Source organism: Arachis ipaensis, chromosome B02 (genome assembly GCF_000816755.2).
Source record: "Arachis ipaensis cultivar K30076 chromosome B02, Araip1.1, whole genome shotgun sequence".
NCBI lineage: Eukaryota > Viridiplantae > Streptophyta > Magnoliopsida > Fabales > Fabaceae > Arachis > Arachis ipaensis.
The window spans coordinates 97345571-97358897 of NC_029786.2; the positions used below are offsets into that span (position 1 = coordinate 97345571).

Below are 13327 nucleotides of genomic sequence, written 5' to 3' on the forward strand. Positions count from 1 at the left end.
ACATTTTTTTAAACAAAAGAATAGATATTAAAATAACGATGATAATAAATACCTTCTAATATTAAATGTTGATTTTACATAACCTAATCTCACTTGTTTTTAAATTGTTTATACTCATAATTCAAACCAATCTCTTTCGTTTTAAATTTGTCCAACCAGTTTGGTTAAAATGTGTTTCAGGACTTGATATGGTTGCTATAACTCATCCTTAATACTATAACTCGACAGTATATATTATATGGCCGTTATAACTTGTCCTTAATGCTATAACTCGGCAGGCCATTATAACTTGTTCTTAATACTATAACTCAGCAGCATGCTTTATAGATCAGTTATCAATAACGGGTACACAAAAAAATATTATAACGTCTTAATATGCTATTACTCTCTATTAATGCAAATTATTGAGAGTATAACAGCCGATGTTTCATCCCAAAATATAAAAGGGAGGTAAAACGTTTATTTGATTCATTGCGTTTTCTACAAAACTTATTATTCACGTACTGACTTGAGTCTTGAAGTGCCTTTTGCAGGTACCCACCCCCTTATTATCTCCTCATTGATTTATAACTCATCCCGACAGAAAGCTTGCAGATACTCATCGGTAGACGAGCTATACACCGGCCAACCTCTACAAGAACATGTCTATTTCTAATCACCATCTCTTCTTTACATATTTCATGAATATAAGAGTATTTTGTTCATTTCAATCAACTTTAAATTTTCTTTCGGACTTGCCACTTTTATGAATTTACTGAGGAAGAACATAAAAAAATCAAACAAATATTTCATACATGAAGAGATACATAAAAAAGTGGAGAGATATTACAAAATAAGGGAATGACCCTATTGAAAAAAAATAGTGGAAGACCAGCACTTCTAGTAGATGGAACATTGCGTGAAAATAGTGGAAGGCCGGTACTTCTAATATTGCGTGAAAATAACGGTGGAAGACCAATATTTCCAGTAGAAATAGGAAACATTTTTCACAAAGCCAAAATTAAAAGTAGCACAATGGTCTCTCTTATTTTGAAGTCAATTTTTTTTTAATAAAAATAATAAAATAACTTTTGAAAGAAGAAGTCATATCTTTCTACTTTTTCAAAAGCACTTAATTAATTCTTTCACAGTGGTCCCTATTCTGCTTCCTCTTGAACTAACTCTAGAGAGCCTGAAATCTCTTGATTTTCAGAGGAAGCACGAAGCCAATTGAGGAAGAAGTGGCATCAGTGATGAAACTGAACGAAGAATATGGAAAAGGGAGTGTTGTTTCACTGAAGTTATTTTGGAGAGTGACAATTTGGAAGTGGTGAAAACACTCAAACAAGGTAAGCTAGATGACACTTGGTTTGGTCATTCATTGACAATAGACTCTCTGATTGCTGAATTTAGATCACTTAGTTTCAATCACGTGAAAAGAAATAGAAATAGGGTAGCACATGGACTAGCAAAATGGGTATTTACCAATCCAAATTTAATGAGAATGGAAGAAGCTCCAAACCATATACAAAATATGGCAGGGATAAATATCATTGCTCCTCATGAATTTAACCCTCTCTTTCCTTAAAAAAAAAAGTGTATATAATAACTACGAGGAATGTTATGTGGCCAGCAACTTTGTGATTTGTAGCCATCAAATAGCCATGAATGATAGTTTTAATGGTATGAGATGAGTGTGAGATTTCATCCAATTACTCACTTTTCTTTGCTGGTTAGATGCTGGCCAAAATTTAACAAAGTTGCTGGCCCCTAGACTTTTCCTAATAACCACTTTAAATTCTGCTCAATATGGAAAAGGCTTCAAACCATACACAATACATGACACAACAACTTGGACTACTTCCAGTTTCTTAACAACCTCATCCATGGAAGGTCTCAATTCAGGTGATATTGCCATGCATGCCTCTGCTAGTAGCATCATCTTCCTTAGCATTCGACCATGCATGTCATCGCGAATCGAATTGTTAAATGAGCTCTGAAGATCATTATTATTATACTCAGATGACAATTTTCCAGTTAGTATCTCAAAAAGAACAACACCAAATCCGTACACATCAGATTTTTGAGTCAGAATTCCAGTTCGAATAACCTCCGGCGCGTAATACCCTTTATTTCGTGTAAAAAGATTGGTTGATTTGCCACTGAATATAGAATGCAAGCCAAAATACGATATGCAACCTTTAATATCTGCTGTGACAAGTATATTGGATGTGCTAATGTTGCCATGAACAAATTCTCCTTCACTTGATGAGTGGATATGAGCAACACCCTTTGCAACTCCAAGTAAAATCTTCAGTTTCAAATCCCAATCTAGTAGTGGCATTCCATTCTTCCTTTTCTCTGTAACCATATTGCACATGGTATATAAGTTTAAGAAAGTCATGGGGCTATGGATCGAAGAAGTTCCTATATACCTTATGTTAAATTTGATTACATTTTTAGTATGAGTAGAGTAAGGTATTCATTTTAAATAAGTGAATTCATTTTATAAAATTTTATGTCTCTGTCTTTTATAATAAAAGAATTCCAATGCAGAACCTCATGGTATGAGAGTAAGGGGTTGAAAAGCAGTTACCATGCAACAGATCGGAAAGGTTGCAGCTGGCTATGTAGTCGTAAATGAGCAACTTCTCATCCTTGGAATAATAGCCAGCAAGAAGGGGCATAATATTCGGGTGCCTAGAAAGCCTTTGCAAAATCAGCAACTGCCGATCAAACTCACTCTTCCCCACCACCACATTTCTCAGCCTTTTCACAACCAGCGTCGTCCCATCCTCCAACATCGCTTTGTAAGCAAACGTTCCATAACTCGTCATCCCAAGAACCTCTCCCGAAGCACCTAACAACTCATCAATATGGAAATTACTAGAAGACCCTTGGAAATCGGGGAACGTTATTGTAACAGAGTCAGTTGGACTACTTGACTCGTCGGCTTTGATGTTTGTGTTGAAAATGGATTGGCTCTGGCGATTCACAAAAGCATTAGATCCCAAAGACGGCGAACTTGTTTCGTGTATCTCTAAATGGCCCAAATCAGCGGATAAAGAGACGTGACCAGAAGAAGAGCACCGTAAATGTGATGCAGAGGATAATTTACTCACTTCACTGCTTATTTTCCTGACCTCAAGCAGAGTCTCCTTCAAATCTCTGGCTGTCTGAGCCTGCAAATCAATCATGAAGAACTTGACCAAAGATTCTACCAACGCCACCAGCTGTTCTTGGTACCGGATCCTGGCGATGAAATTCAACTTGCGGATCTTGGAACACTTGTAGACGAGCTTGGTGCCTTGTTCCATTTCTCTCATGAGGGATTCAAGCTCTTCCTTTGGACGACCCAATTCATTGTTGTGGTTCTCTATCTCTTTGACCACAGGAGCGATTGCTGTTAACGTTGTTCTCAGGTGCGCTAAGGTTTGTCTGAACATCATGGCCTTGTCTTTCATTGCCAGGACCGCTTTTAGCAGTTCTCCAAACACAGCACCTACTGCAGCTCCTCCTACTAGTGATGCTGCCATACTTAATTGTTTTATTATTTAGCTATTGATTGGTGTGAGGTTTGAGCAACAGATCAGAGAAAGTTCTTACTTGTTACTTGTTGGTGTACCAAGTTGATTATTAGCAAAACTGCTTTCTTGTATGGAGACAGAGTCAACGCGTCTGAACCATGATTCGAGAATGGGAGGCTTCTTGGTTCCTTCAAATAAGCTTCTTTTTCTTTTCTTTTCTTTTTCTTTTTATATTCATATCCATTTTTTTTAGAGTTATACTAGGTAACTAATAACTTTTTTGAATAATATAAACAACCACCAATCAAATCAAAACATATTACACCTCTAAATTACTTACCTAAATCTTAATATTAGAATAATCATGCGTATACAATAGTAAAATAAACATCCGATATATCTATTATTCACATTGTTTAGTATTTTCATTGTCTACCTATGCTTTTCCTTTTTATTATATCTCCACGACGTTGTTGAATAAAAAGAAGGGGAGTTATAGTGTACAGATGCGATGATACAGATATTCCTCTTGGAGTTATCTTGTGCTGACAGGTGTCCAGAGGAGCCGTAGCTGAGTGTTTGCTGAACGGTGTAACGTGAAGCGACAACGAAGCCGAGTAGCTCATGCTGGAAGGAAATTGACTCCGTTTAGATAGTAGGTGCTGTGCCTGGATGTGCGAGGATTGGGCCCAGTTGGATGGACTCCATATGAGGTCTTGGATATGAGTGGGCCGCGGAGGCATCATGGTAGAAAGGGTGAAATGAGTTAAAAGCATAGTGCAAGATTAAGTGATTTTGTGTTGTTTGACCGTTGACCCAAAAAAAAAAAAAGGGTTGTAGGACCCAAATGAACACGAACAAAATAAAGGGAGAGAAAGGACAAATGCGCCTGGACAAAATTTTTGGGAAACATTGAAGAGTTAGTTTATTAAAGAGGAAGTAGTTGTTTTAGTGCTATACTCGTTATAGGTTAATTTTGTATAATTTAAGAAGTAATGAATAAAGATAACGAATATTAAATACCTGAGTATGGTACTACTAGATTAACAGTAAAAGTATAATTCATGCAATATCGCTGGAACGTTGAGATGTAAAAATATCTTAATATAAATACAGTTTAGATGCAGTTTAAATGTGTTGATTCTATTTATTTATTAGAACGTAGACTAAATAATATAGTACAAGATTTAAATATGTAAGTATTTGTTGGCGCCATAGTTACTGAACATTGTATAAGATTAGTATGGAGTGTTCCGATGTTGGGTTTGTTGACTTCTAGCTGTTACTATTAATTAAAAGAAGGCAATAGAAAGAGTCAGTTTGATCAGTATAGATGTGGGTATGCCTCCGAAGTGAATAAAGTCTTGGTGAATGGCAGTGTGTAAAATCAGCAAGCAGTTGGTTGTTAGGGTATTCCGAGTTTGCAACGAAAAATCTAAAGAGCTATCCGGATCGGTCTGGAGGAGGGGGACGTTTTCGATTCGGTTGAAGTTATGAAAGAGCGGGAGAATGTAGTGATGAGACAAACCGAAGTCCAGTTGCATGAATAATGCAATTTGATGGTTAGCAGTGAATTTGAACCAAAAAATTAAGAGCCATTAGCAACTAACAGAGCCATGGAGCCATCAGTAACAGAGTCATCAGTAACAGAGCAAAGAATTGAAAGCAACAGACTACATGAGCCAGCGAGCCATCAGTAAATTTGAAAAAAAATTAACAGCCATCAGGAACCAGCAAATATAAGACAGAACCATCAGCAGCATAGAATTACAATTTACAAAATATTACAAGAGAAATGGAACAAAAATTGAACAACAATTTAAGAACTTCAAACGAAGAAGAAGACTGAACATTCAGAATGTAAAAGGAAGAAGCGGAGGCGAAGAATTGAAAGCAGGGCCACTAAACTAGGTTCCGTGCCGAGAAGGTAGCGAAGAAGAAAATGACGTGCTGAGCTACCTGGGGAAGTGGAAGATGAAAACAACGTGCCAGTGAAGATGAAAACAACACAGGGAAGAGGAAGCAGCGGTGTTGCTGAGGACCTGGGGACGGCGGCGGCAATGAAGGGCTAGGGTTTTCCTTTGCTTAAGAGTTGTCCAGTACAGGGAGTGAGTAATGACAAATGAATGAAGGATTGGGTGAAGAGGGGGGTTGGTTCACGAGTGGATACGTTTCGGTTTTTTTTTTTACTAATTAAAAACCGGCGTTGGTTTATTTGAACCGGCAGGTTACTGGTCTGGCCCAACGGGCCGGTTCTCAATCGGTTCGGCGGTTTTCTAGCAATTTTCCGGCGATTTTCCGTCGAGCGATTATGGGTGGAAGAGTGGACCGCTTGCATCGTTGGTTTCCGGTTGAACCGATTTGACTAGTCGGTCCGGTTCGGTTTTTAGAACCATGGCTCTCACTCCTTACCTTAAACCCTCGGCCATTCACCTTTAATATAGAAGAGTGAAGCTTCCGAAGTTGAATCACGTTCAACCGTAGTACTGTCTTCTTGTCCAACATCAAATTAGCGGCAGATTCATCAGATGATAGAGAGAGATAGCCCGAATCTGTTGCGTGCATCTCTCTCATAATTGTTTCATCCATCTTCTTCAAAGCCTGAGACTCAGAGGCTATCTTCTTGTTGGTAGAATAAAAATAGAAGTGAACTTTTTACCAAGGAAGATATGCTTCCTATCCGAATCCGATCGCGTCTTTTCTTGGTAACAAAATCTTGAAGACTTTCTTCAAATCTTTCCTTTTGAAGCAAAGATCTTTGTTAGACTTTCTTCATAGACTTTTCCCGTGACTTCCAATTTCTTCTATCTTCATCTTTGATAGATTGAATTGACCAAAAGCAAGAGAGAGGATAGAGAAGAGGGACAAAACGTTCGAAGGAAGCATTAAATGGAAGAGGGACAAAACTTTCGAAGGAAGCATTAAATGGAATCTCCTCTCTTATCTCTTTCTTTCTCTATCTCTCTCATTCCTTCACTCATTCTATCTCTCGTATATATCATTATCAATGACTAATTACGAATTTTACAATCAAAATATACAACATAACATTCTCTAATTGTATTTAAATTAAATCAAAATTAAAATTGAAATACTAGAATTGAAATATAGCTATATTATATATTATATTAATATATTACTAACTAATTTAAAAACATATTAAATTCTTTCAAATTTTAGATAACGAATGTTAAAATAAAGTAAAAAAATTTAATTCTTTCATTTGGAAATAATAACTTAAAAATTTATTATTTAATAGCGTAAAGATGAAAAAGCAAAAATTGGGCACTAAACTCTCCTATTCTCTTTATATAATTTTATACCTAACCTCTAAAAAGAAGGTGGAAATTATTCTTAACTTAATTTTAATTTTTAAAAATGATTTCCTATAATTATGTTTCATAATTTTATTTACGAGAATGTTATTGTTTTCTTCTTTACAAGTTCGAAAGCCTAATCCCGACATGAAATCCTGTGGCTTATAATCGCTTACGTTTCTTTCATGAAAATAAATTTTTTATACTTGTATGGATAAAATTTTTCTCAACATATTAACACGGGTATTACAACAGTCAAATAACAAGGTCCTGGTATGTGGCTTCGCATGACGTCGTTGCATGCTTCACTAGCTCTTGTTTAAAGTAGGCTTCGATCCGGGTTGGCTTGCGGACGGTGGGAGCACAGCATGCACGTGTCATCTGATGCTTGTAGGGTTGCCCGCGGCATATGCTTCCGCTACAGTTGCATGTGCGTTGCATTGGGAAGCCATTCAGCAAGACATGGAAAGTTAGCGTTTGACCTGGCCGAGCATGTACAAGTTTAAAGGATGCATGCACTGGAGAGCCATGATCAGCCTACCTTAGCGAGCGAAAGCGGTTGTGTTGGACAGCTTCCGGCCCCCCGCCCCTTTTAGATCACATTTTTAATAATGGCACCGTTAGTATTGTTCACACCCTCCTGCGCAAGGCACGATTTCTGCTCGTGAGAGTTAATGGCCGTGCAACAGTGAGCATTTCGAGGGCAACTGTTTATGCTTAGCCGTGTGTTGATCTTGCCGTGTTACGGCGTATAATATGTGTGTCTTGTCACGAGCAACGCTATGAACGTAGTGATGAATTATTTTTAACCTATGCAGCATGTGCGAGAGAAGCAGAATGACCGGCGAATATCGACCAGAGGCAAGATCGTCATAGTTCAAAAATGGGTTCGGCCACGATAAAAAATGGTTGAGTTCAAACAAGAATACGAAATAAAGGGTCAATGCATCACGTGACATGTACATACGATAAGAATGGTTAATTAATTTGCACATACATATGGCCACAGCCATAATTCAGCATACATGAAAATAAATTAAAAAAATTCTTTGAAGAGCCAAATAGTGAAAAACGTATACTAGTAATCACCTATTGAGGCAGACAAAAGTAAACGCGTACGGTCTTAACTCGAGATACACCAAGAGATTAATGTCGGCATCGGTTGCTATTCTCCAAGATCGCTCACTCGAGGTGCCAACCTATAGCAGGGAGTCGCTAAACTTGCATTCACTGTCGCTAGACACATTGGTAGAGCGGCAATCTTGCAAGTCACCCCGACCTTCTTAAATGTGAAATTTGTCGAGGGGCGCACCCATTAATGGATCCGACGTAACGAGAAAGGTAACTAAGTCATGTGTTTGCTCCCAATGCCACCCAATCCCAAGAAAACATGGAAGGGGTTTATATTGCTCCCTAACAGGTTTTTGTAACGTGTGTGGTGTTTGTTTAGTGGGCTGAGGCTCTCCCTATTGTGGAGTGCCATGGTTTTGAAGGTCCGATAAGGGTGTTTTCTAGTCTAACCCTGAACGGCTTTGTGTGTTGCATTGTGGTGCAGTAGCGGTAGGCAGATATTTATACTGCCACTTTCTTAGGCATTTTTTTGGATGGACGAATTTGCCCCGATCATAACAATGATGCCATACATTGTGCATCTCAAATAAGCCAGCCTCTTGATGCATGTACAATTGGGTAAAGTTGCGGGGCCCATGAGGTCCTACACGGCGTCGTCTTGTGCGTTGTGAGTTTTGTTAAAGCAGGTATGACGCGATAGTTTGATGGACAACACAATGGGTGTACTGTAGCATGCATGGGGTTGTGATTCTTGTAGAAAGACTATTTCATCCCCCGCTATTGTGGTTTCCCGCCACTAATATCAAGACCTCATGGTCATAGTAATTCAATGCGAATGAATGTGTCGAAAATGTAAGGGGTAGTTTCGTCAAAGGGAAACTCAAGTGATGACTATGTGAGGATGGGGTGAGGTAGCAGGAGTGGTGCACGAAGATCACAACACTTCCACGAGGCATTGCACAAACGAAAAAGAACTTGCGCCTGTTAACCTCCTCCACGAAAATGGCCTCCATGCTGGTGTCTGGCAGTGTCCGGGTCTGACGTTATTATTCCCTCGCCACTGTTTCTCGGCACGCAAGAATCTTTCCATGGAAGAGGACAAAACAGAGCAGTCTCGCTTCGTTGGGGGTCCGTGAAAGGATCCCTGAGTGGCGGACACGTTCCTTATTCGTCTGTAGAAACCACATCAAAGATTCGCTCGTAGCTCGAACCCATGTGAGTTGATACCTTTCCACACTTAGCTATGTTTTGTTTCTTCCATATTGTTACGATTTCAATAGTGTCAGGGCAGTCGAGTGCCATACCTACGTCTTTCCCTTCAGAAGCTATCCCTAGTAACTATCTCGCCGGTGTTGGAAACTTGGTCTTTTCAAAATAGCTTTCTGTCCCCATTGTAGCATTAGGGTTCCGTGAACATGTGTTGAATCAAGTTGGCCCTATGAGGGTCATCATTGCCGCAGGCTCATGCATGTGTGGCCCAATAAAATAGGCATGTTTAGAAAGCAACCCATCTGGGCTGTGGTCGCGAAAGAATGTGAAGGCCAGCGGGTTATAGTGGACACAACCATGTACCCCTTATTCTACTGGGCCTGTCAACACGATTTCTGGCCCTGAAAAGCTGAAAGGAGAAGGGGGTGCACAAGAGGAACCCTCGATGGAGGTTTTTGTATGGCTTGGGCATATATGCCGTGGTCCTAGGCTAACCGGTGAAATTCCTGGGTATTGCAGGCGCTCACGTCGATTGTCCTTCGGTGAGAAGTCGTTTGGAAACGTTCGGGACAGACCACTTCCCGTACCGGAACCGGTGGCTGGATCGAGTTCCAAATGTTCCTTGTCGTGTGCGAGGAAGATGTCGTGTGTTAACACTAGTAGGTAGATAAAGATATGTAGTTATTTATTTAAGGGACAACATATACAATGCATGGAACATACATGGGATAGTATGCTAAAGTTTTCTTCTCACTTGAATTTTACAGGGGCTTTGTAGGCAGAGATGCGGATGAAGTCGCGTCATGTGGAAGTTGCCGATCCTCCCGTGCTCCCAAAAACCAGGTATGTCTTAGTTGGGTACTTTTCCTTAGTAAGAAAAGTGTCACCTATTTGGAAGTGCAAGATTGTGTGATGTGGTACGTACTGTTGCAAGACTGCGAAACCATCGCGATGAGTATGGTGACAAGTGTCTCCGGGATGCAAACGGAGATGAGGAAACTTTCGGCCACGCTGTCCCGGCATGATGCCCTTGTACAAGAAGTGAGAGATGCCATCAAGCTACTGAGAAGAGACAATTCTGCTGTGTCCCTGAACCCGGTTCCATTTGGGCACTGCGCCACTTGCAGGTGCTACAAGGGGGAGGCCACTGCGATGTCAAAAAAGCGGACCATCGACAGCCAGCTATGAACTCCGAGGCAGGGCAAGGGTCTGTCATCTCGTCCTATCAGCGACATGACATTCACAGTTGACCATATTACATTCAGCTCTTCGCGGAAGAAGAAACCCACAAGAAAGAACCTCTGGCCCCAGAAAAAGTCCCCCGCAAGCCCCTCGCCGGAAGTGGTTCGGTCTTCTAGGATAAGGGGGTTTATTCATAGCATGCATATGCGAAGTCCATGAAATGTTCGTTCTAGATAGCCTAATAATCCAGTTGATTCTTGCAGGTCGATTTGACTTCCGAGCATGTGTGGGATAGCCTAAAATGCAGGAATCCCCCTAAAGAAGGCACTGGATGCATGCGTCTCCCCACTAGGGTTCAGAGCAATTACTATCCCACAGAGAACGAGGACGTGCTCGATGGTTGGCAGGGGATGGCGATGAAACTCGAACAAGTTCCCCGAGTGCGACATTCTATCTGTTTTTAAACTACCAATTACCAACTCTAGCCTAGTATGCGAATCCAGATTTGCTGGTAGTTCTTCGTTTGTGACACTTTGCAATTGATTTCGCAGACCATGAACCTTGCATTCCAGCCGCAGAACGACATGAATCTGTCTCCAGTTGAGCTGGCTGTGGCGGCTTACGTCTTTTGCAGGGATCTTCCCCACAGGTTAGTAACATGCGGTGGTCTTGCAATAGGGGCTCTGTGGTTGGAATGTTTTACAATAATCAATTTAAGTGACATGACTGCATGGTTTCCTGACAGCGAACTACTAGTGGATGTCGGCGAATGCATCGCTAACAGGGCAGCCCTGATGACCCTTATTCTGAGAGCGGAGGTTGTGGACGATGTACGTGCCTGTAGCGATCCTCATACTATAACGTGGCCTTAATGGCATGCCTTTATACGCGAACTGATGATGACACACTGACCCTATTCTTCATTGATAACTTTTTTCGCTACAGGTTCTAAACATGGTCGTCTGGATGCTCATACGGACTTCAAAACAAACTCAGTGGTTCCTCCCCACAAGCATCGTGGTATGTAATGGTCTTCCTTTCGAATTTGTTGATCAGAAGTTAATTTGTTGACAAGAAACGGCTGAAGTTTCCCTTCTTGACTTATCTCAGCAAGCCGCACTCGAAGGCCGAATGCTTACCTCAGGCACTGCCACCTCGCTTCGTAACAACTACATGCGGTGCAAGGTGGACATGGTCACGAGGGTATGTTAGTTACCTAACCCAATTAATTTCGACTGTATGGTTTCACGTTATGCCTCAATTCTGATTTCTTGTTCAATTTATGTGTAGATACATCAACCGATGTGGTGTGATGGTCACTGGTATCTCATGATAATTGATGTATCCCGCATGAAACTCATTTACCTGGACTCGCTTCGAGATCCTGCCCAAGCAGAAGCAAGGAAGATCGGCATGACGCGTGTGGTGAGTATCCGGGTTTAATTCCCAACTATTGGATCGTATCACTTTTTTTTATTAGTGTTGATGCTGGGTTCTTGATCGTTGTCATATATTCTTCCTGTTTAAGTAGGAATTGTACCTTGAAGGGCTGATGTTGGGACGGTCTTGGCTCTCCGGCAACTGCTCAACTCGACCCAGGTTTTCAACGTTCGATTTTGAAGAGCCTAAACTGCCCCAGCAGGATCAGAAATCGTGAGCTACGAATATCCCGTCCACATGCCTTGCACATGCATCCATGACTCAACAAAATTAAAAGTGTCGCAACTCATACTAAAAGTGGCATCTCCTTTGGAATACAAACTTAATTGTTTTTTTTTTGTGACTGTCCAACAGAATGGACTGCGGCATGTGGGTGGCACAGTGGATGATTAGGGACCATCTGTGGCAGGATTATAGTGTCCAGGTATTTTCCTCCATCACTAGTTCATGTCATGATAGGTTTGCATCTCGTTAACCACCTACGTATGTCGGGTTCGGTTTTCCTGTGTTATAGAACGTCAGCAGCGCAACGCATATGCGCTTGGCAGTAGATCTGGTGATGAAGTCGCACAACGACATGGCCAGCGACATCGTTGCCAAAGCCGTTGCTCACTGGTAGGTGGAGGCCGAGTAGCCATCGCCCTTGAAAAAGTTTCGGTCCTATATTGTCTGCATACCCTTTTTGGTGCATCTCCAACAACCGTGTGGCCATTTTGGAACAACTTGGAGCCCCACCTTAGGTTCAGATTTGGGTTGCGTACAGCACTTTTGGAGGTCAAACGACCAATTTTTTGTTCCCAGCTCTTGACCTGGCATAGGAAATGGTCTTCCACTTCGGAATTCTATAACGTGTCTCGGCTAATAGGTCAGGTGCCTTTGAAGCCGTGGAAGACTTATAGCACCATTCTGTATGAAGACATTATGCAACTCTAACCATTTTGTATAAAGACATTATGTACCAGCGACAATGTTCTTAAATATATATTGTTAAAGACCAAACAATGGTCAAGAAATTAACATCAACGTTCATATCTATTGTATTAGTATATACTATACGTATTTACTGAGAAATAATATTAACAGATTTTATTCGCTTTGGAAAAGAAAAATTATCTAACTTTATAATTCTTTTTTTAAAAAGATGTATAATTAAGTTAACAATGGATGAGTTAACAACTAAAAATAAAATAACTTAAATGCAAGTAAATTAATGGGTGAAAGGTTTCTACACGTATTTTAATTTGCACATACGTTGACAACAAAGATGTTAGCCCGGGGGTTGTGACTACCATTCGTTTCCCTCAGAACGAGGATTCGAACTCTTGCTTTTTCATTTTGGGACCCAGATAAAAAAGGCCAAAAAAAAATGTTATTGTTGGCCCAACAGACCCAGCTGTTACAGTTGGCCTGTTTAAAAATGCAGATTCTCCATCTTTATCAAGGAAGCAAATTACTTCAACTGGCCAGAGCAGAAAAGTTGCTAACAAATCCTTGCACATGTCCATGAGCAGTACAGTGGGAAAATATTTAATATCTTTAATTATGCATTATGCAGAAAATGGGAGATATGGACATAGTGAGACGAGCATTTAAGACATTCCA

General features: G+C 40.5%; 2 protein-coding genes across 5 annotated transcripts; one reads left to right on the plus strand and one right to left on the minus strand.

Annotated features, from left to right (window-relative positions):
- Positions 1349 to 3681, minus strand: LOC107625872 (probable inactive receptor kinase At3g08680). Of its 2 annotated transcripts, XM_016328606.2 has the most exons (3): positions 2576 to 3681; positions 1768 to 2340; positions 1349 to 1588 (listed from the first exon to the last, which is right to left on the minus strand). In XM_016328606.2, exons 1-2 carry the CDS (start codon positions 3513 to 3515, stop codon positions 1784 to 1786), a joined length of 1497 nt encoding a protein of 498 aa, XP_016184092.1. In that variant the 5' UTR covers positions 3516 to 3681; the 3' UTR covers positions 1349 to 1588; positions 1768 to 1783. The 2 variants fall into 2 exon arrangements, with proteins under 2 accessions (XP_016184092.1, XP_020971914.1); XM_021116255.1 differs by having other exon boundaries at positions 1349 to 2340.
- On the plus strand, positions 9398 to 12769 carry LOC107625873. Of its 3 annotated transcripts, none has more exons than XM_021116257.1 (12): positions 9398 to 9766; positions 9871 to 9946; positions 10037 to 10447; positions 10549 to 10725; positions 10837 to 10934; positions 11031 to 11115; positions 11231 to 11305; positions 11399 to 11488; positions 11576 to 11710; positions 11817 to 11938; positions 12080 to 12149; positions 12240 to 12769. In XM_021116257.1, the coding sequence occupies exons 3-12, from the start codon at positions 10337 to 10339 to the stop codon at positions 12342 to 12344; spliced, it is 1068 nt and encodes a 355-aa protein (XP_020971916.1). In that variant the 5' UTR covers positions 9398 to 9766; positions 9871 to 9946; positions 10037 to 10336; the 3' UTR covers positions 12345 to 12769. The 3 variants fall into 3 exon arrangements, with proteins under 3 accessions (XP_020971916.1, XP_016184094.1, XP_020971915.1); XM_016328608.2 differs by having other exon boundaries at positions 9399 to 9766; positions 11396 to 11488; XM_021116256.1 differs by lacking the exons at positions 9398 to 9766; positions 9871 to 9946 and having other exon boundaries at positions 10038 to 10144; positions 10231 to 10447; positions 11396 to 11488.

What these genes read in the sequence shown, in the direction of transcription:
- LOC107625872 (XM_016328606.2), bottom strand. Translation starts at nt 3,515, where the DNA reads ATGGCAGCATCACTAGTAGGAGGAGCTGCAGTAGGTGCTGTGTTTGGA. An exon ending in CCTTTCCGATCTGTTGCATG is followed by an intron (nt 2,341 to 2,575) that starts GTAACTGCTTTT and finishes ATATGGTTACAG; the next exon opens with AGAAAAGGAAGAATGGAATG.
- LOC107625873 (XM_016328608.2), top strand. Translation starts at nt 10,337, where the DNA reads ATGACATTCACAGTTGACCATATTACATTCAGCTCTTCGCGGAAGAAG. An exon ending in GAGCGGAGGTTGTGGACGAT is followed by an intron (nt 11,116 to 11,230) that starts GTACGTGCCTGT and finishes TTTTCGCTACAG; the next exon opens with GTTCTAAACATGGTCGTCTG. An exon ending in TCCTCCCCACAAGCATCGTG is followed by an intron (nt 11,306 to 11,395) that starts GTATGTAATGGT and finishes GACTTATCTCAG; the next exon opens with CAAGCCGCACTCGAAGGCCG.